The 20857-nt window shown below is 56.3% G+C and overlaps 3 protein-coding genes across 5 annotated transcripts; 2 read left to right on the top strand and 1 right to left on the bottom strand.

The window, feature by feature from the left end:
* The first annotated feature begins 374 nt into the window (after positions 1–374).
* Positions 375–2832, top strand: CDKN2D (cyclin dependent kinase inhibitor 2D). Of its 2 annotated transcripts, XM_061150305.1 has the most exons (3): positions 375–500; positions 777–932; positions 1898–2832. In XM_061150305.1, exons 2-3 carry the CDS (start codon positions 792–794, stop codon positions 2255–2257), a joined length of 501 nt encoding a protein of 166 aa, XP_061006288.1. In that variant the 5' UTR covers positions 375–500; positions 777–791; the 3' UTR covers positions 2258–2832. The 2 variants fall into 2 exon arrangements, with proteins under 2 accessions (XP_061006288.1, XP_061006287.1); XM_061150304.1 differs by lacking the exon at positions 375–500 and having other exon boundaries at positions 565–932.
* Positions 2833–3241: 409 nt separating this feature from the next.
* On the top strand, positions 3242–12741 carry KRI1 (KRI1 homolog). The gene is made up of 19 exons (XM_061150300.1): positions 3242–3372; positions 3489–3562; positions 4168–4273; positions 4975–5080; positions 5702–5756; positions 5842–5891; positions 6209–6305; positions 6397–6474; positions 6921–7057; positions 7941–8067; positions 8189–8284; positions 8383–8553; positions 9372–9447; positions 9534–9622; positions 9700–9826; positions 9912–10042; positions 10966–11030; positions 11146–11244; positions 11884–12741. The coding sequence occupies exons 1-19, from the start codon at positions 3279–3281 to the stop codon at positions 12221–12223; spliced, it is 2118 nt and encodes a 705-aa protein (XP_061006283.1). The 5' UTR covers positions 3242–3278; the 3' UTR covers positions 12224–12741.
* Positions 12415–20632, bottom strand: ATG4D (autophagy related 4D cysteine peptidase). Of its 2 annotated transcripts, XM_061150302.1 has the most exons (10): positions 20386–20632; positions 19517–19600; positions 19261–19434; positions 18363–18636; positions 18224–18288; positions 15488–15618; positions 14103–14181; positions 13945–14021; positions 13743–13862; positions 12415–12956 (listed from the first exon to the last, which is right to left on the bottom strand). In XM_061150302.1, exons 1-10 carry the CDS (start codon positions 20615–20617, stop codon positions 12774–12776), a joined length of 1419 nt encoding a protein of 472 aa, XP_061006285.1. In that variant the 5' UTR covers positions 20618–20632; the 3' UTR covers positions 12415–12773. The 2 variants fall into 2 exon arrangements, with proteins under 2 accessions (XP_061006285.1, XP_061006286.1); XM_061150303.1 differs by lacking the exon at positions 19517–19600.
* Between the last annotated feature and the right edge of the window lie 225 nt (positions 20633–20857).

The following is a 20857-nucleotide window of genomic DNA, read 5'->3' as shown; positions in this document are numbered from 1 at the left end:
CTCTCTGCACAGTAAGAACTAATATCGCACCGCGTAACTCCAAGCTGGGCGGCCCCAGCCCTGCCTCCCTTTCCCTCGGAGGTGCCGAGGTCCCGGAGCAGCCCGCGCTACCCTACTCCTGACCTTTCTCCCCTGGGTCAGTTAAACGGGCCCTCTTTCCCGCCCGCCGGTCGCTTTTGAAAAACCGAAAACCCCGCCATTGTCCGCGGTCCACCGGTCGCCGCAGTTCGTCCAATCAGGAGCGGGCCCGCCCACGCCGGCGCCCAAAGCCTCCCTGGCGACGCGTGGCCATTGGCTGCGCTGGCCAGGAGGGCGGAGCACTACAGGGTCGGGAGCCGGGCAACTCGGCTGGGCTACAACGTAGCAAGTTCATAAGAAAACAAATCCGCGGCGTTTGGGGGCGGAGCCAGAGCTCTCGCAGCCCCGCCCCCTAGCGGCCTGCTCCACAGCCGCGGAGACGCAGGCTCAGAACAGACCCCGCCCGTCGAGGAGGAGGGAGGGTGAGTTGGGGGGAGACCCGGCCCCCAAGGGGCGGGCGCCGGGCAGGGCCCTGCGGGCTAGCGGAGGGTTGGGCCCGGGCTCTCAGTCCCACTCTACCCACCGGGTGACAGGGGGAGGAGCCGGCCCGGAGGGCGGGGGTCGCGCCCGAGACCCGGACAGGAGAGTCCGACCCGGAGCCTCGTTGCAGGCCGGGGACGCTGCGGGAGGGCTGTCTGGGCCAGCGCCGTGGGCTCCCCAGCACTGACCGCCGCGGGGTGGGGCGGGGGGCTTCACAGGCCGCCAGGGTCGACATGCTGCTGGAAGAGGTCCACGCCGGCGACCGGCTGAGCGGGGCGGCGGCCCGAGGAGACGTGCAGGAGGTGCGCCGCCTTCTGCACCGCGAGCTGGTGCACCCAGACGTTCTGAATCGCTTTGGCAAGACGGCGCTGCAGGTGAGCCCGGCCGGCCCGCAGACCCCTTCCCTCTTCTCTCCTTGTTCCCGTTGGTAGCCGACTGAGGTCTGTTCTCCATCTCTGGGCTGACTTGGCTCCCTGATGTCCCCTTTCTTAGGTGGGTGGTGGATGGGGTTGGGTTGGGGGAGGGGAGAGCTTTCCATCTTTGGAGGATTCCTTGTTCTCTGATGGCGATGGATTCAGTTTCCCTGGAGAAGTTCTTATTCCCTGAGTGAGAGTTCAGCTTCTTTGGATCGTAGTTTCATGAGGGCGGCTCCAATGTCTTGGAGCATCTATGGACGATCCGACCGCAGGAAGGAAGGATTACTGTTTCCAAGGTGTACCCATATTCTGGGGGTTCTCTGAGAGGTATCCAGTTTCTTGTGGGGGAGAATCTCTATTCCTGCGGAGTTTTCATATTGGCATATGGGAGGGGGGATACCAATAAGGGAATAGTCACAGATTATATGGGAGTCCCTGTTCCCTTGGGGACATTTACAAAAGGGGAACCCCATTTCATCAGAAAGGATCCCTACTATGGAGGGGGAAATTCCTTGGAGAAGGGGTTTTAAATTCCCTGGCCATCTCCATTTCCTGGAGGGGACTGTGCTCTGAGGTCTGTTTCCTGGTGGGGTTCGTATTTCCTGATGATTTCCCATCTGTGGGGAGAAGTGTCTCTGGTTCCTTGGGGGATGGTCTTAGGTTCCTTGAAATTTTCCATGGGGGCTATAGCCAAGCGGGGGGTGACCACTTTTTTGAAGGTCCTTATTCCCAGGAGATCTTGTTCTCTGGGGTCTCAACAGCTGCCTGGAAGTTTATGTTCCCCGGAGTTTCTCCTTCTCTTGAGAACCTTATATCTGGCATTGTCAACTCCTGAATGACCTCTCTCTCCAGTCACCCGTTTCCCTGGACTTCCTCCTTTGGAGACTCCCTGACCCTTCTCTACCCCCCCATCCCCCCACCAGGTCATGATGTTTGGCAGTCCCACCATTGCCTTGGAACTCCTGAAGCAAGGCGCCAGCCCCAATGTCCAGGACGCCTCAGGCACCACTCCGGCCCACGATGCAGCCCGCACTGGATTCCTTGACACCCTAAAAGTTCTGGTGGAGCACGGTGCCGATGTCAACGCACCCGATGGCACCGGGGCGCTCCCCATCCACCTGGCAGTGAGCGAGGGCCACACCCCTGTGGTCAGCTTCCTGGCTGCCGAGTCTGATCTCCATCACAGGGACGCCAGGGGACTCACACCCCTAGAGCTGGCACGGGGGCGAGGGGCCCAAGAGCTCATGGACATACTGCAGCGGCACACGGTGGCACCCCTGTGACCTGGGGCCACCCACTCCGGCAGCAGGACCCAGCTGAGTTCTGTGTCAGAAGAGGGAAGAAACACTTTCTCCCTTGGCTCCTCCTGCCCGCTGCTGAGGGGCACCGGTTTGTGGCTTGTTGGTGTTGATTTCTGGGGTGTGTGTGTTTGACGTGCATTTCTTGTTTCTTTTTTCTCACCCCTTTCGGTGTGTTGGGCAGAGAAGGGCTCCTACAGGCAACAGCCACCTAAACGGTTCAGTTTCCTACACGCCTAGAGTCCCAAGGGCAGAGCGTTTAAAACCCCAACCCTCAAGTGAGGTCATCTCTTCCAAGGCTCTTGGAACCTGTCGACCTTGGCTGGCTTACAGAGAGAGACCTCAAGTGTGCACACTGCTTTCCGGCATGGGGGAGGGGGGAGTGTTCCAAATCGATAAAAGGGGAGTATGAGTTCATTCATATTTTGTTGAAAGCTTCATTTCCAGTCCCTTGTACAGCGTTTAAAAAAGAAGTCTATTTATTAAGCTTTATGGAAAATATTGTTGTGTGTGTAATTTAATGTTTTTACCCATTAAATTAAGACTTGTGCATGACCACAGCGCGGGTGGCTTGTCATTTTTGAGGCCGCGATGGAGAGTCACGCGTCCAGGATGTTTATGGGGATGGGCCTTGGGGGTCGCGGATCGTGGATGCTTTGGAGGAGGGGAGAGAGTGGTAATTCCCAGGGCGCCAGGGGTGAGTGAGCTGGGTGGGGCAGCGGTTTACGCTGTCGGAACGGAAGGGAGGCAGGAAACCGCGAGTGGAGAAAGGGCCCCCAGATGTCAGCTGGGTGCCGGGAGCCCCGAGGGTGGGGGAGTGGGATGGGCGGTGGCTGAGCTCGTGGGCGGGGACTGCAGTCCCAGGGCCAGGGATCCCGGAAGGGCCCAAGGCAGGGTTCTTTGCGGCCCAGGAAGCTCCGCCCCTATTTAAAGGCAACTGTGCGTAGCCCCGCCTGCGGGGAGGCGGTGCTTTCCTGACGCATGCGCAGTGGGTCGGAGGGCAGCCATGCCGGAGCCTCGCGGGTCGTCGCCCCTGCGGGTGAACGCGGCGTTCGCGGCACGGTACGGTCGCTACCGTGAGCGAGAGGAGCTGCAGCGACGTGAGTGCGGGGCGCATGCGCGTGGGGCGCCGGCGCGTGTTGGGCGGTCCGCAGGTGGGGCTTGATCTGGTCCCCCAGGCTCACCTGGGTGGGGGGCTCGCATCTTTGTCCCACAGTGAAAGATCGCTACGGGGACCAGCACAGCGGCAGCGACTCCAGCTCCGAGTCTGATTCCAGCGACGAGCACGTGGTGAGCTTCTCCGCCTCCGTCCCAGAGTTGCGAGAGGTGTCCAAGGGCCCTGTCGCATCCTGGCCCGGACTTACAGGGGGCAGCTAACGTCCAACCCCATCGCGCCTTCATCCCTGACAGTCTAACCATTTCTCCCTGTCTGCCTCTGTCCCCAAAATGGGGCATCCCTCTGCCACGTGGAGCACCCAGCTTTTCCCCACACCAGCCCTGATCTTCCTAGACTCACTGAGCCATCCAGCTTTCCCATTCTGTTCTTCATATGCCTTCTTTGCCCACCTGCCCCTGTATCATTCATCCCTTATTGATTCCGGGAAGTACCACCACCCCCTTGCCTGCTACCTTTTTTTGCTTCCTATTCTCTGCTCATGTGTGGTCCACCCCCACGGGGTCCCCTCTCCCACCTATTTGACCCCCCTCCCACTCATATCCAGCCCTCCAGCCCTCCACCCACCTGCCTCTACCCAGCTGGATTCTCCCTTCTTCTAACCTGTACCCCTCCCTGCACCCTAATTCCCACACCTTCTCAGCCTTCCTGCCCCTGTTGCTTACTGCCCCCATCACAGCCCCCTTCTGAAGTCTGTCCCCACCCCCTTTTTCTGCTCTAGGAATTTGACCCCCAGCAAGAGCGTGACTTTTACAGAACTCTCTCCTTGTTGAAGAAGAAGGACCCCCGCATTTATCAGAAAGATGCCACCTTCTATCAGCGAACAGGTCTGGGGCTGCTTCTCATGAAACCCTGGGTCCTCTTTGCCTTAGAAGCTGTTGTGGCTATTTAATGGATCTTTCCGTGGTCGCTCAGACAGTAAAGAGTCTGCCTGTAATGCAGAAGACCTGGGTTCAGTCCTTGGGTCAGGAAGATCCCCTGGAGAAGGGAATGGCTACCCACTCCAGTATTCTTGCCTGGGAAATCCCATGGACAGAGGAGTCTGGCAAGCTACAGTCCATAGGATGCAAAGAGTCAGACACAACTGAGCGACCAGCACTTTCACTTTTATTTCACCTACAAGTCAGACTTGATTAGCAGAGGGACTTCCTTGGTCGTCCAGAGGTTAAGACTCTACACGTCCATCCCTGGTGGGGCAACTAAGATCCCACATGCCACGCAGCACAGCCAAAAAAAAAAAAACCAAAAAACTGATTACTAATCAGCTAAGAGTGTCCAGGGTTATGACCTGTTGTCACTAATAATGGCTGTGTGTCTGGCACTGTTGTGAGTGTGAATTACTCACTGAGTGATCACCACCAGCTATTACCAGGTAGTAGCAAGTGTGATGCCTGTTTGATAGCTGGGAACTGGTGGCTTGGGGATTTGAAACCTCCATCTGACTCTGGCCCAGCAGTTATTCTCTGCCTGGGGGAGGAAGGGGGTTGTGGGTGTGGGTGATGACAGGTGTCTTGTGGTGGCCCTGCAGCATCGTCCTCAGACAGCAAAGAGGAGCCAGCAGCTGAGAAGAGAAAGAAGGTGCAGCCCATGTACCTGAAGGACTACGAGAGGAAGGTTATCCTGGAGAAAGGAGGGTGAGGAGACAGCCTGACTCCTCCGCTTCTACCTTCCCAGGGCAGGTGGACACGTGGGGGACTTAGGGGCAGGCATGGGAAGAAGCCAATGACTCACCAGAGTTGGGAGAACCTCAGAGAGCAGGTGGCTTGGTGACCTGCCTACATCCCACTGCCCCCGCCCCCCAGCTGTTGCTTTGTTTTTGAATTTTTGTCTCTTTTAATAATTTTTATTTATTTTTTTATCTTTGGCTGTGCTGGGTCTTCATTGCCGCGAGGGATTTTCTTTAGTTACAGCAAGCAGGGGCTACTCTCTAGTTGTGGTGTGGGGGCCTATTGCAGTGGCTTCTCTTCTTGTGGAGCACAGGCTCTAGGGCATCTGGGCTTCAATAGTTTCGACACGTGGGCTCCGTAGTTGTGGCTCCTGGGCTAATTGTGGCATAAGGGCTCAGTTGCTCCAAGGCATGTGGGATCTTCCTGGATCAGGGATCGAACCTGTGTCTCCTGCTGCATTGGAAGGCGGATTCTTTATCACTGAGCCACCAGGGAGGCCCCGGCTGTTGCTCTTAAGAGCCTCCCACCCCACGGTGACAGACAGGCCAGGGGGAGTCTGTTCTGAAACCTTCATCCTTCCTTGCCCAGCAAATATGTCGACGAGGAGAATTCAGATGGGGAAACCTCTGATCAGAGACTCCAGGTGTGTGGGATGGAGGCTGGGTGGGAGGGTTGGGGGGCCGAGGGGCCCATGGCTGGGTCTGAGGCCCCTGTCACTCTCTCTGCAGGAGACCTCGTCAAAGAGTTATGTGGAAGAACAGAAACAGCTGAAGGAAAGGTGAGCCCTGGAGCCGGTTGAGCAGCCAAGTAGAAAAGAGTTGAGGCTCTGAGGTTGGCAGGCCCAGGTTCAAATCCAGCTCTGTCACTTAATGTGCCCACTTAATGGGCACTTGTGTGCCCTTGGGCCTGTCATTTGCTGTCTCTGGGCCTCAGTTTCTATATCTGTGAAGTGGGGTTGATCATGGGCTGTATGTCACAGCACCGCTCTGGGCTGGTCAGGAGGAGCTCGGGGCTTATTAGTAGATAGGGCTTATCTTTGGGGCAGCGGGCAGGGCCAGCACACCCATCCTGAAGCTTGTTTTCTCACTTGGGCAGTTTCCGGGCATTTGTGGAGGACAGTGAGGATGAAGACAGTGCCGAGGAAGGTGGCTCCGGGTTGTTGCAGAAACGTGCTAAAAGCAAAGAGGAGAAGGTGGGTGCTGGGTCCCAGGGGGATGGGGGGTGGTGGCAGAGAGGGGGCACCAGGGGTGTCCTGCAGATCCTCATCGCTGGCCACCCCTCAGGCCCAGGAGGATGCCGACTACATTGAGTGGCTGAAGGGGCAGAAGGAGATTCAGAACCCCGACACCCTGAAAGAACTGGTGAGTTCCCATCCCTTGTTACTGACTCCCTAAACTTCCCGGTCTGCCTGCATCCAGCCTTTTCCTGGAAACTGACCCTTAAGTGGCCAGCCGGGAGCACATAATCTGTTCCTTTTCTTTTTTCCCCTTGCACCATGCGGCCTTTGGGATCTTAAGTTCCCCAACCAGGGATTGAACCCGTGCCCCCTTAAGTGGAAGCATGGAGTCTTAACCACTGGACCCCCAGAGGAGTCCCCAGGAGCACATCCTCTGAGGATGGGGCCCCACATCTCTGGGCCTCAGCTTCTATATCTATAACACAGGGATTATCCCACTTACTTCATAGACTGGCTGTGAAGCTGCAGTCACTTACACCCACTGGGTGCCCACAGTCCATGCCCCTACCCCACTGCTTCGCTGACCCTGAGTCCCTGACCTGGGTCTTATCACACACCATTCACCCCTAGACTCACCTCAGAGAATTCTGGAACAACCCAGAGCTGGACGAGGGGGAGCGCTTCCTGCGAGATTACATCCTCAACAAACGCTATGAGGAAGAAGGGGAGGAGGAAGAGGAGGAGGAGGAAGAGGACGAGGAGGAAAGGTGAGTGCCCCGGTCCCCCAGGGGCCTAGAGACAGCACTGGCCAGAAAGGAGAAGGCACTGGGTGTTTACTCTATCACACGGTTGGTAACGGAGTTAGGGACTTCCCTGGTGGCTCAGTGGTAAAGAATCTGCCTGCAAATGCAGGAGACATGGGTTCGATCCTTGGGTCGGGAAGATCCCCTGGAGTGCTGGAGAAGACTTGAGAGTCTCTTGGACTACAAGGAGATCATACCAGTCAATCCTAAAGGAAATTAACCCTGAACATTCATTGGAAGGACTGATGCTAAAGGTGAAACTCCAATACTTTGGCCACCTGATTGAAGAGCCGACTCATTGGAAAAGACCCTGATGCTGGGAAAGATTGAAGGCAGGAGGAGAAGGGGATGACAGAGGATGAGATGGTTGAATGACATCACTAACTCAATGGACATGAGTTTGAGCAAATTCCAGGAGATAGTGGAGGACAGAGGAGCCTGGCTTTGTGACCGTGAGGTCGCAAAGAATCAGACACAACTTAGTGACTGAACAACAGCAGCCGAGTTAGCTTTTTTTTTTGGCTGCATTCATGGTATGGAGGATCTTAGTTCCCCGACCAGGGGTTGAACCTGGGCCCCCTGTACTGGAAGCGCAGGTCTTAACTACTGGACCACCAGGGAAGTCCCCAGAATTGGCCTTTATTGAGGAAGAGACCCAGAGTGTGGGCTCTGGAGCCAGCGGGCCCTGCTCCTGGATTTCCATGCCTCGGTTTCCCCATCGGTAAAATGGGGTAACAGTGGCTCCCTAGCAGAGGGTTCTTGTGAGGATTAAACACGTGAACACGCTGGTACATAGGCTTACAGGAGCTCTGCTGACCTCCCAGCCCCGCCCCATCTCATCCCTCAGGGTCCCTGGTCCCCCGGTCCAGCTAGCTGTGGACGACTCCTCAGACGAGGGGGAACTGTTTCTGAAGAAGCAGGAGGACTTTGAGCTCAAGTACAACTTCCGCTTTGAGGAGCCAGACTCAGCCTTGGTGGGTGGCCGGGCTGGGGGCCAGTGGCCGGGCTGGGAGTCGGGGGCCGGGAGCCGGGGAGAACCTGGCCGGAGGGTCCCAGGCCGGGGAAGGAACCCAGAATCATCTCTGGTGCCCACAGGTCAAGACCTACCCTCGGAGCATCGCCTCCTCCGTGCGCCGAAAGGACGAGCGCAGGAAGGAGAAGAGGGAGGAGACACGGGAGCGGAAGAAGAGGGTGAGTGGCTTTCAGGGCGGCCTTTGAGGGGATGTCCACCTGCAGGGGTTAGGAGGGCTGCTGACACCCGGCCTCTCCCCCTGACCTGCCGCCTGCAGGAGAAAGCGAGGAAGCGGGAGGAGCTCAAGCAGCTGAAGAACCTGAAGAGGAAGGAGATCCTGGCCAAGCTGGAGAGGCTGCGGCAGGTCACGGGCAATGAGACGCTGGGCTTTGAAGAGCAGGACCTGGAGGATGACTTCGACCCTGCCCGGCATGACCAGCTCATGCAGGTGTGACCCCAGAGCCCCAGCCTGACTGCAGCTGAGTGTGGCTCGGGAGTGAGCAATCCCTTTCTGGCTCAGAGAAGTGACTTGACCTCTCTAATCCTGTGTCTCTTGTCTGTAAAGTGGGTCCAAAATGCAGCATTTACCTCAGGTCCGTGAGAAATACTAAATGCTAATTAACTTGGTAAATGCTCAGGGAAACGTGGGTCACTGAATTTTCTTTAAATTCATTTACTGAGCCATTAGTGTTGATTGTTGTATTGGGAGGGGGAACACGTTCAGACCATGGAAGCAGGCAATGAGACCTGGATGGGAGCTGCAGTGGGGACCCCGGGCACCACAGAGTGGACCCAGACTCAGCCTGGGGGTTCATGGAAGGGAAAGTAAGGATGAGTAGACAGGCCAGGTGAAAAGTGGAGTGGGTAGGTGCTGTGTAGTTGAAGGTAAACCTTCACTTTCTAGGAGCTTCTTAATCCTGAGCTTCAGGTTCTGTGTTAGTAGTTTCTGTTTTTTGGGGTGCTTGTGAGAATGCAGTGAGACACAGCCCAGTGTTGGGCATGTAGTAGGTGTTTGTAAGTGGCACAGTTAGCAACATTTGCCTTTACTAGCCAGTGGAACGGGGGTAGGGAACGGGAGGGTCGATGGGGCAAGATGAGCTAAGAAGTGGGTGTGGAGGGACGTAGACACACAGGTTCTATGTGTGGTTCTCCCCACATCAGGAGCTGGGTCCTGGGGGGCGGTGCTGGGGAGCCACAGAAGGTGCAGGAGCACCAGTGTCTGGCGGGGAATGGGCCCTGCTGACCCTCCCGGCCCCGACCCTCTAGAAGTGCTTCGGGGACGAGTACTATGGCGCCATGGAGGAGGAGAAGCCGCAGTTTGAGGAAGAAGAAGGGCTGGAAGGTGAGGTCACTTGGGGTACTGGGCTGGGGGTGGAGTGCTTGGCCTACTGATCCCCTCTTCACCCCTGCCTGTCTGGCCTGAACCAGACGACTGGAACTGGGACACGTGGGCTGGGCCGGAGCAAGGTGGAGCTTGGAGCCAACAGGAGCCGCACTGCGAGGACCCTGACTTCAATGTAGGTGCCCTGGGCATGGGAACTGGGGGGGCGCCTAAGAGGGTCCCCTGGCAGGCCTGACCTGTATGTCCCGGCAGATGGACGCTGACTATGACCCCAGCCAGCCCCGGAAGAAGCAGCGAGAGGCCCCTTCGTTGGGCAAGAAGAAGCGAAAGTCGCCCTTCGCTGCGGCCGTGGGACAGGAGAAACCTGTGTTTGACCCCGGTGAGGCCCAGGCGGGTGCCCGTGGGTGGGCAGGGGCTCCCTAGGGCCCCGCATGCCCCGACAGCCTGGCTCTGTCCCCACTCAGGGGACAAGACATTCGAGGAGTACCTGGACGAGTATTACCGGCTGGACTACGAGGACATCATTGATGACCTGCCCTGTCGCTTCAAGTACCGCACGGTGGTGCCCTGCGACTTTGGACTTAGCACTGAGGAGGTGGGACCCCAGGGTACCCCAGAAGCGGGGATGCCCAGAACTGGCCATGTTGTGACACAGACTATTTATTTCTTTATCTCCAAAACAATAGAACCAACAGTGCTAATAACAATACTGGTAATATTGCCTGCCACAAAGGTTTTCTGTGAGGCAGGGGCTCAAACAGTGCTCTGCCCACAGGAAGCCCCAGTAAATATCAGTTTTAATTCTGTATATTGGCAGCAGCGTGGCCATTAAGGCTTGGCACCTGTTGAAATCTTGACCGGGCCACTCACCAGCTGTATAACCTTGGACGCGTGACTTAAGGATCTGTAACTCGGTTTCCCCATCTGTAAAATGGGCCTTATAACAGTCCCACCTTATGACTGTGGATGTGAAACAAATGTGCTTTGAATGTTATTGTGCCCTAGCCATGATGGCTATGGATGCTTGACTGTAAAAATAGCCAATAATGATTGAGCTTAGACCATTTGTATTCGCTTCATCATCCTGACAACCTTCCAGTAGGTTCTGAGGTGGGGTGCCCAACTTATAAGTGAGGAGACTAAGGTCGTAAGGTTGGGAACCTGGGTCTCATCTGTATTAGCAAAGCTGGTCATTGGCATGGAGACCCCTCCCCTGGTTTGAGTCTGCTGGGACCACAGTGTACCAGTCAGGGCCCAGATTGTAATCTGACATTAGCCATTTCCTGGCCATGTGACTTGGGGTAAGGATCCCCTTCTCTGGGCCTCAGTTTTCCTATCTGATGCCCTCAACAAAAAATCCTCCATTGGCCTCTGCAGAAATCAGCTCTTTCTCACCATCATGACACTGCTGCTTGGTGGAACTAGCATTACCTTGCTTTGACCCATGAGGTGACTAAGGCTGAGAGTCAGGGCCCCCCGGGGCTCACTAGCAGGACCCCACCCTCCCTTCCCTTGCAGATCCTCGCTGCCGACGACAAGGAGCTGAATCGGTGGTGCTCCCTGAAGAAGACCTGCATGTACAGGTGATGGAGTGGGGCTGGGCCGGGTGCCCCGGGAACAGGGGCAAGCAGGCTGGCAGGCAAGCACGAGCCCCACCCAGGCCACCCAGCGACAGACGTGTCCACTTGGGGCCCGCAGGTCAGAGCAGGAGGAACTGCAGGACAAGAGGGCGTACAGCCAGAAGGCCCGGAACGTATGGAAAAAGCAGCAGATCTTCAAGTCACTCTGCCCAGAGGAGTGAGTATGGCTGGTGGAGGGGTGGGCTTCGGAGCCCTGCCAGGCCCAGGGTTTGAGTCATGCTTTGTCAGCTGTTTGTCACATGACCTTGGGGGTAGGGTTTCCCTTCCAATACCTGGGCATCAGGTCTTGGCTGGGCCATAGCTGTATGACGTTGGGCAAGTCATTTTCCCTCTCTGGGCCTGTTTCCTCATTTGCAAAATGGAGATACAGATGGCTCACTTCTTGCTGGGTTTTTCTTTTTTTTGAAGATTTAAGTAAATCAATTCAGGTAAAGTGCTTAAAACAATAAATGCTGGATAGCTATTAGCTCTTGTTACTGTTACTGTGCCTGTTATTTCCTGATCTGTAAATTAGGAGTGCTCACAGAGTTGATATAAAGCTAAAATGAGTTAGTTTGTGTGAAGAGCTTAGTGTAGGCACAGGCTCAGTGATCAAGAGCATCAATCACTCACTCTGGCTTCAGAGTAGAAAAATCCCAGTGTGGTATCAGACCCATGTTTGAGTGCAGGCAGGCCCCCAAATTGTTCTGGCCACTTCTCTGAGCTGCCCCTTTCCTCATCTATAAAAACGGGGCAGGCTCGGGGAGGAACCTAATCGTGACCGGCCTGGGCTGATCCATGACTTTTCTTCCTCCAGGGCAGAGATGCCCACGGAAGCCACAGGGAAGCCACAGAGAGACAGAGCTGGCCCATCGGGACAGCTGGTGGCACTTGATGGGGCCTGTGGCAAGCAGTCCCGGCCCGAGAGCACCCCAGCACAGGAAGAGGCAGACCCTGTGACACCCACGGAGAAGCTGGCCCCCCAGAGGCGGAAAAGGGGCAAGAAGGCACGTCTCCTGGGCCCCACAGTGACACTCGGGGGACGTGAGTTCAGCCGCCAGAGACTGCAGGCCTTTGGCCTCAACCCCAAACGGCTGCACTTCCGGCAGCTGGGCCGACAACGGAGGAAGCAGCAGGGGCCCAAGGGCAGCCACTGAGCTCGAGGGAGCCTGCAGGGGCCCCTTCCCCTTCTTATCGACTGTATGGCCCCCCACATCTACCTGTAGGCCAGGGAGTCTTCCCATCTTAGAGATGCGGAAGCTGAGGCCTACTCAACAAGCTTCCCCAGATGACTCGGGGAACCTCCCCTCAAGACACACTCAAATGCTGGGCCCAATAATAGCCACAGTCAAATCAAACGGCTTTATTAGCCCCCAGCAGCCACGGCCCCTCCTCCCTCCCACCAGCTCTTGGCAGGATAGGGGATTTGTGACCGGTGAGGGGCATGGACGGTCCAGTGCAAACTACAGTACGGAGTCAGGCCCTGAGTGGGTGCCCGGGGGCCTCCCTCCCTGCCCCATGAGGAGGGCCCAGCTGGTGGGAGGCAGGTGTGCGGGCTCTGTTCCTGGCTGAACGGCCCCAGCCCGGAGGCTTCCTGGACTGGTCTCTCTCAGCTGCACTTGTCAGGGGGGAGTTGAAGCTCCCACACCTAACATGATATAAATTAAAAAATAAATAGGGTCGTGTCTTCTCCCTTATCCCCTCCCTTTATAAAAACACAAAGTCCTCAGAACTTGGGCGCTTAGCCTTGAGGAGCCGGCCACTGCGAGGGAGCCGCAGTGTCTGCTGGGAGGGTGGGGAGCAGAGGTCATCCAGGCTGTGGTCCTGAGCGTGGCCATCGACCAGGGTGAACATGGGGTATCGTTCTGTGGCTGAGGAGGAGCTGAGGACCTGTGGGGAGGAGAGAGAGCAGCTCAGTCCCAAAGCCATGATAATTACCCAAGTAGATAAAATTACTTTAGCAGCCATATTTATCAGGTACTTCCTGAAGTCAACTCCCGTCCCTCCAGGGCAGTGACGCAGACCAGCCAATCGGCACCATCTGTGCTCTGGCTACAGTGATGGGCTCAGTAATGAGTATATGACCTTGTGCAACCAGTGAACCACAGCCCTGAGATTTTCCTTCTCTGCTAAGAACAGGGGGCTCTTTCCACTGAACTAGATAGTGGGGGTAAGGTGGGGGGCAGCTCCCCTGGTGGCTCAGCAATAAAGAATCCCAGGTTCCCTGGGTTGGGAAGATCCCCTGGAGAAGGAAATTGCAATCCTCTCCAGTATTCTTGCCTGGGAAATCCCATACAGAGGAGCCTGGCGGGCTACAGTCCATGGGATTGCAAAGAGTCCGATGACTGAGGACGTGTGCACACCCAGAGAAGCTGGTGGTCATTTCTTACCACTGTAAGGGTAAATCCCTGAGAACAACAGAACCAAAGGACAAGGCAGGTCCTATGACTTCAGCCTCTGGGGACCAGCTGTTCCCTTAAATTTTTCATTTCATGACGCTTTGCTCTCATCAGAGCTGGGCTTTCTAATCAGACCTAACCCAAGCTGAAAAACCCTGTAGGGCTCCTGCAAGATAATAATTCTGACAATATGGCCAGGTCTGCTGGCCTCATGGCCTCTGTTGTCTTCAGCTGTAGCCCTGCCCTTGCCCCCCACCCCCTAGCACACCCGGCTCACCCTGGTCAGCTCTGAGCAGAGTGTTTCAAACTCCTTTCTGTCTCCAGCATAGAAGCCCACGGTACAGCTTGGGTCCATCTTGGCAAAGGCCATCTTGCGGGGTGAGGTGCAGTGGAAGGACTGGGGTGGACAGATGAGGGAGGCTCAGGGGGTTCCTTCCACACACCTCCAACTACCCCCCTGGGGATCCCATCTCACTCACCTCCAGGGGGAAGTCTGCCTGGCTGACATCCACGGTGGGCTGGCAGTAGTGTGGGTCCAGGTAGAGCAGGAAGTCATCTGCAGGGAGGACGTGTGAGGGAGGGGGTGGTGGTGGAAAGAGGGTGTGGAGGGATGTAGAGCAGTGTGGTGTGGGCCTACCCTGGTAGCCGATGAAGTACAGCGAGTGGCGGGGCTTGCCCCCCATGATGCCCAGGCACAGCTCTGAACGGAGGAGCTCCTGCCGGAAGGAAAGGCAGTGGAGTGAGGACCCAGGGCAGGTGCTGTCAGGCACCCTGATGCCTCATGAAGCCCCAGGGCTTTTTCCCTGGTGGCTAAGTGGTAAAGAGCCCGCCTGCCAATGCAGGAGACAGGCTGGATCCCTGCTCGGGGAAGACACCCCCTCTCCCCCATGCCAGGGAGCAACTAAGCCCACACGCCACAACTACTGAGCCTGTGCTCTAGGGCCTGGGAGCTGCAACTGCTGAAGCCCATGCCCTGGAGCCTGTGCTCCCCAACGAGAAGCCATTGCAATGACAAACCTGCACACCCCAACAAAGAGTAGCCCTGGCTTGCCGCAACTAGGGAAAAGCCAGTTCAGCGACAAAGACCCAGCACAGCCCAAAATAGATAAATAAAATCATTCAAAAAAAAAAAAAAAAAAAACCGACAGAGGCCCAATGTGTGCAAAACCAAGCCTGTGCTGGGCCCTGGGGGGTGGCAGTGACCAAGATGGACAAAACCCTGTCCCCGTGGAGCTTATGTTCTAGTGTGGGAGAACGAAGAACAAGAGGAGTAAGTTCTGTCATGTGTCAGAAGGTGGTAGCTCTCTGGAGAAGAACAAAAGGAGGGAAGAAGGCTTTGCAGTGTTAAGCAGGGGGAGATCACCTCACTGAGAGATGATCTTTCAGCAAACAGTTAAGGGAATTCAGAATTCGTCTTGGGAAAGAGCACTCCAAGTGGTGGGAATGGCAGGTGCAAAGGCCCTGAGGCAGGTGTCTTCTGAGAGCAGGAAAGAGGCCTGTGCGGCTGAAGCAGAGTGACGTGAGGTGGAGAGTGAGTGTGGGCAGATGGTAGAGGGCCTTGTGGGCAGTGAGGAGATCGCTGGCCTTTGCTCTGGGTGTAAACACACCGGGGTCTTTCCAGCCTTGCTGTTCCTTTTGCCTGGATGACTACTCCCCTGGCTTCTCATTTGCTTCTGGCTAGAGAGGGGCTTTCCGAGGCTGGCCAGCCACCCCCACCTGCCCTTCATCATGTTAGTTTTGGTTCCTTTACAGTACGAGTTGCAACGCCACAGCCGTCAACTTGCTTCCACACCTACTGCCTGCTACTCCCCCACTAGAATGTCAGCTCCCGGACGGCATCAACTGTTGCCTGTTTACCTCTGAGTCCCCAGCAGCTGAGAGGGTTTTTGGCACATAATAGGTGCTTCATAACTACTGGATGATCCAATGAAGAGACAAAGGAAGCATAAACCCCTAACCCAAGCTGAAAATGTCTGCAGGGCTCCAGTGAGGGGGGCGGTGGGGGAGCCTGGCAGAACCTACCTTCACGCAGGGCACGTACACGGGGTTGAGAGTTTCTCCACCAAGCCGCACTGGTACCAGGATGACCACGGACTTCCATTCAGCCGTAGGGTCTGGCCGGGCCACCAGGCGTGCCACGTCCGCCTTGTATACTGCAAGGACAGGGCAGCAGGTCACGTTCTCGCCCGCCCTTCAAGTCTCACTGTACGAACCTCCATCCTTAGGGGCCCAACCTCGCCTGAGCAACCTCCCTGGATGACAGTCCTGTTCCTGGCAGAAAAGCTTTCCAGCATTCGCCACCCCCCGCCCCAAACTCCCTCAGACAATCCCAGGCACACCAGGCAGGTATGGACACTCCCATTTCACAGAAAGGGCGACTGAGGTCCTGAGATTATGACAAAGAGTGTAAAGCCAGGAGGGAGGTGAAGAGCCTTCCCCACAGCTCAGAGTGCCTGCCCAATCCCGGGCCTGACTAGTCTTCCCCTACTCGGCACCTGGGTTTGCTGAGATGGAAATGGGAGCACCAGTCAGTCAGCTGAAAGGCCCTGTGTGTCCCTCAAGTTCCATCCACTGGTCTCTGCTTTCCTGTCATCTCCTCGTGGCTATGTAACCCCCTCCTGACTCCCAGAAAAGGACATTCAATCTTTCCTGGAGACAAGAGCTGCAATGGTCTGAATGCCTCAGTCGTGTCCAACTCTGTGCGAACCCCTGGACTGCAGCCTGCCAGGCTCCTCTGTTCACGGGATTCTCCAGGCAAGAATACTGGAGTGGGTTGCCATGTCCTCCTCCAGGGGATCTTCCTGACGCAGGGATGGAACCCGCGTCTCTTAAACATTTCCTGCATTGGCAGGCAGGTTCTTTACCATTAACGCCACCTGGGAAGCCCCCCTCTCCCCTTTCAGATGTTGAAATTCTAACCCCCTCCCCCAAGTGATGGAATGAGGAAGTGGGAGGTGAGGAGGTCATGAGTGACATCACTGCCCCGTAAAAGCGACCCCAGAGAGCATGCTTGCCCATTTTGCTGCCTGAAGATACAGTGAAACAAACCAGGAAATAGGCCCCCCAACAGACACCAAAACAGCCAGTGCCTTGATCCTGGACTTTCCAGCCTCCAGAATTATGAAAAATAAACACCTTGTTTACAAGCCACCCAGCCTGTGGGTGCTTGTTTTGTTTTGTTGGCTATGCTGTGTAGCTTGTGAGATCGGAGTTCCCTACCCAGGGATCAAAACCAGGTCCCAGCAGTAAAAGCACCGAGTCCTAACCATTGGACCACCAGGGAATTCCCTGGTCTATGGTACTTTCATTATACCAGCCCTAACAGACTAAGAGGCTCTCTGCGAAAAATTACACCTTGCCCCAAACGCCTATACTTTTTCATAAAATGTATAGGGTCTGTAGATTCCTTGATACCAATCCATGAAGCTAAACTGATTGGGAGGGCATAATAACAATGAGGGGGTGCTTCCCTGATAGCTTCCCTTGTGGCTCAGTTGGTAAAGAATCCACCGGCAATGCAGGAGACCTGGATTCGATCCCTGGGTTGGGAAGATCCCTTGGAGAAGGGAAAGGCTACCCACTCCAGTATTCTGGTCTGGAGAATTCCATGGACTGTATAGTCTATGGGGTCACATCACAAAGAGTCAGACACAACTGAGACACTTTCACTCACCCAATAACAGAGGTAACATTCAGTGAATACTTACCATATGAGAAGTTCTGTTCTAAAAGTTACTATTTTTAATTTAAAAATCTTACTTATTTTTGGTTGTGCTGGGTCTTTGTTGCTGCTCTGGCTTTTCTCTACCTGCAGAGAGCAGGGCCTACTCTCTAGTTGTGGTGCACCAGTTTCTCACAGCCAGCGGCTTCTCTTGTGAGCACAGGCTCTAGAGGGAGGGCTTCAGTAGCTGTGACCCTTAGGCTCAATCGTTATGGCTCTTGAGCACAGGCTCAGTAGTTGTGGTGCATGGGCTTAGGTGCTCTGTGGCATGTGGGATCTTCCTGGATCAGGGATCAAACCCATCTCTCCTGCATTGGCAGGTGGGTTCTTTAGCACACTGAGCCTGCAGGGAAGCCCCTAAGAGTTCTGTTTATCTCTGACTCACTTAATCCTCATGAAAACCCCGTGAGGCAGAGGAGACCTGACTTTTGTATGCATTAGCACTGTTTACAAAGCAAAAGTGAGTTGGGAACTTCCCTGGCTGTCCTGTGGTTAAGAATCTGCCTGCCAATGCAGGGGACACGGGTTTGATCCCTGGCCTGGGCAGATTCCACATGCCGAGGGGTAACTAAGCTCTTGCGCCACAACTATGGAATCTTGAGTGCCTGGAGCCTGTGTTCCGCAACAAGAGAAGCAACAGCAACGGGAAGCCCATGTGCAACTAGAGAGTCAAAGAGAGTAGCCCCTGCTCACCACAAGGAGAGAAAAGCCCACCGCAGCAACAATGACCCAGTGCAGCCAAAAATAAATAATCATTCTTTTTTAAAAAAGAGTGAGTTGGACCTGAGAGAGGAATTCCTTCTGTCCTTTATTCTATTACTCAGAGAAGCCCCTGAAGTCTCCTCTCCTGATTCCAGAGAGAATGAAGGGATCCTGAGCAGCGCGCCCGCCGCCCAATGTGGGCCTCCAGTCCTTTCCAAGGGTCCCTCTGCTGCATAACTTGTCTCAGCTTCTGAGGAAAGTGGGTGCTAAGAGGTGGCTGAGGCAGTGACTGGTGCAGGGCGAGAACCCCGTGACCTCAGCCCTCAGCCCCTTACCTGTGCAGTCCTGGGAGACGTACACCACCAGGCGGGTGACCTCTGAGCAGCTCTCCACAGCTTTCCTGGGGATGGAGGAGAGGCCTGAGTTCCCCGGAGGGGACCCAGAGGCTCCCGCGTCCCCTGCCACGGCCCTCACCTGAGTATGTGTGCCACCAGAGATGGCCCATACCAGTCGCCTGCCTTCTTGCCTGAGCCCTGCCCCAGCTCCACCAGCCGGTGTAGGCCGAAGGGGGCCCGGGGATGGTCAGCGAACCAGGACACAATCTGCCGGTGCCGGCGCTCCTGCTCCAGCTCAGGGGCCTGGGCCCAGCGCGGAGGGATCCACCGGGCAGGCCCGCGGTACCGGTTGGGAGAGGCCAACCCCGAAGGCTCAGGGGGGCCCAGGCCTGCGCCCTGGGACCACGTCCAGTCTGGTAGGGATGCAGCAAATTGTCAAATGGCGATGGTTTGGGGGGGTAGGGCAGTTCCCATGATTCACACACAACACTAATGCTCCATTAGAAACCTCATGTTTAACTACATTTTTCACATTCCTTAAACTTGCTATTAATTTTTACATTTTGGATGCACTGACGCCATGCGGCAGCTTAGTTCCCTGACCAGGGATTGAACCTAGGGCCCTACAATGGAAGCACAGAGTCTTAACCACTGGGCCATCAGGAGTGAGTGAAAGTCGCTCAGTCATGTCCAGCTCTTTGCGACCCCATAGACTGGGGCCTGCCAGGCTCCTCTTGCCAGAATTCTCCAGGCAAGAATACTGGAGTGGATAGCCATTCCCTTCTCCAGGGGATCTTCCCAACCCAGGATAGAACCCACATCTCCCACATTGCAGGTGGATTCTTTACCGTCTGAGCCACCAGAGAAGACCCCCCTTAAACTTATTTTATAAACAACTCTCAGTCCACCCCCTAACTTAACTTTACACACAATTCTAACAGGACGTGAAATTCTTGGTTTACAAACCATTCTAACACTTTTGACCTGGGGTTGGCACTACACTCCTTCTGTGCCCTTCCCCCTCCACCACCGCTCACCTCTGGGCAGGAAATGAAGCAGAAGGCCCTGAGCCAGCATCATCTGCCCACTTCGTAACATGCACCCCCAGCCACAGTCTGAGGTCAGGCTGCCTCCCGCGAGGGGTGGGAAGTCGCGGCGGTATGTGAGCCATAGGCGGGATACAAAGTCCCGCTGGAAACGCTGGATGTCACCTGCAAGAGCAGGCTTGTTAGCTACCACCAGAAACACCCCTTTGGGGCCTCCTCCAACCCTAGTCAGGGGCCACTAGCTCACCCTCGCCCTCGAAGCGGTAGCGGCGGCCACAGAGATGGACGTTGGAGATCTTGCTAAAGCTGGTCCGGCTTTTGACTGCCCAACCTTGGGAGACATAGGGCAGCCCCCAGCAAGATGAAGCACTTGCTTGGCAGACAGGTACCCTAACAGGACAGCAACAGTGCTTGCATGCCCCCATGTGTGAGACGGGGGCTGTCCTAGTTCTTATCTCAGGGTAGGCTTTTGGGGAACCTGTGCTACATTCCTCTCAGATGGAGGCGGGGCCCCTATAACAGCCACATGTGTTGCTTGTGCATGCTCAGTCATGTACAACTCTATACCACCCCTTGGACTGTAAGCCGCCAGGGTCCTCTGTCCGTGGGATTCTCCAGGCAAGAACACTGAAGTGGATTGTCCAGTTCCTCCTCCAGGGGATCTTCCCCACTGAGGGAGCAAACCAATGTCCCTTGAGTCTCCTGCACTGGCAGGCAGATTCTTTACCAATTGTGGCATCTGGGAAGCCACATGCATGTCTGCCATTAATTTCAGGATGAATCAAAGCGGGTCTGATTATTGTACCCATTTTACAGAGGAGGAAAATGGAGGCACAGGGAAACAAAAAAAAACCTTGTCCTAGATCACACTGAGGAGTTGACTGAAACTTGAAAACACATTCCCCTTTGGACCTGCCAGCCAGCGGCCCGCCCTGGGCTGGGCAGGGCGGGAGACGACCCACAGGTGACTCACAGGAGGGGAACAAAGGGTGGAATACTTGGCAAGGGCAGGGTCCTGGCTCTCCTTGACTCCCACCGAGATCCTAGCCCTGCCCGCCAGAACTTCAGCTCGCTCCCACGTCGGAATCGAAGCCCCGGGCCCCGCCCCCTCCTCACCGTACTTGACGTTGTTCCAAGCGGTCAGGAACTTCGCCTTAAACTTGTCCACTTCGTCCGGCTCTCCGGGGCCGGTCCCGGCCGATGCAAGAGCGGGGCCGCTAGCTCCGGAGGGCCCCAGGCCGTTGGGGTCCGGGGTTCGGGGTCCCCGCGGCCTGCGGCCCTCCTGGCGGCGCGCGTCCTCCGGACTCCCGCTCCGGTACTGAGCGGCGGCCGGCGACACGGAGTTCATGGGCGGGCCGGGCGGGCGGACGGAGGGCCCCGGGGGCCGCGCGCGAGCGCCCCAGGGGCCAGGACGCGGCCGGGACGCGGACGCCCAGGAAACTGCTAGTGCGGCCCCGGTGCGGCGACCAGGCCCCCGGGCCCGGCGCGGGACGCTGTCACCGCCGCCGCCGCCATTTTAGCGGCCCTGGCTCCGGGAGGGAGGCGGGCGTGACACGGCCGGACGCCCCGCCCCGGCCCGGCCCCCAGC

This window comes from Dama dama, chromosome 9 (genome assembly GCF_033118175.1).
Source record: "Dama dama isolate Ldn47 chromosome 9, ASM3311817v1, whole genome shotgun sequence".
NCBI classification, from domain to species: Eukaryota; Metazoa; Chordata; class Mammalia; order Artiodactyla; family Cervidae; genus Dama; species Dama dama.
This window is presented reverse-complemented; position numbering and strand designations above follow the sequence as displayed.

What these genes read in the sequence shown, in the direction of transcription:
- KRI1 (XM_061150300.1), top strand. Translation starts at nt 3,279, where the DNA reads ATGCCGGAGCCTCGCGGGTCGTCGCCCCTGCGGGTGAACGCGGCGTTC. An exon ending in CCGACACCCTGAAAGAACTG is followed by an intron (nt 6,475 to 6,920) that starts GTGAGTTCCCAT and finishes ATTCACCCCTAG; the next exon opens with ACTCACCTCAGAGAATTCTG. An exon ending in GGAAGAAGAAGGGCTGGAAG is followed by an intron (nt 9,448 to 9,533) that starts GTGAGGTCACTT and finishes GGCCTGAACCAG; the next exon opens with ACGACTGGAACTGGGACACG.
- ATG4D (XM_061150302.1), bottom strand. Translation starts at nt 20,617, where the DNA reads ATGAACTCCGTGTCGCCGGCCGCCGCTCAGTACCGGAGCGGGAGTCCG. An exon ending in CTACCGCTTCGAGGGCGAGG is followed by an intron (nt 19,435 to 19,516) that starts GTGAGCTAGTGG and finishes CTGCTCTTGCAG; the next exon opens with GTGACATCCAGCGTTTCCAG. An exon ending in GCTTCATTTCCTGCCCAGAG is followed by an intron (nt 18,637 to 19,260) that starts GTGAGCGGTGGT and finishes CATCCCTACCAG; the next exon opens with ACTGGACGTGGTCCCAGGGC.
- CDKN2D (XM_061150305.1), top strand. Translation starts at nt 792, where the DNA reads ATGCTGCTGGAAGAGGTCCACGCCGGCGACCGGCTGAGCGGGGCGGCG. An exon ending in TTGGCAAGACGGCGCTGCAG is followed by an intron (nt 933 to 1,897) that starts GTGAGCCCGGCC and finishes TCCCCCCACCAG; the next exon opens with GTCATGATGTTTGGCAGTCC.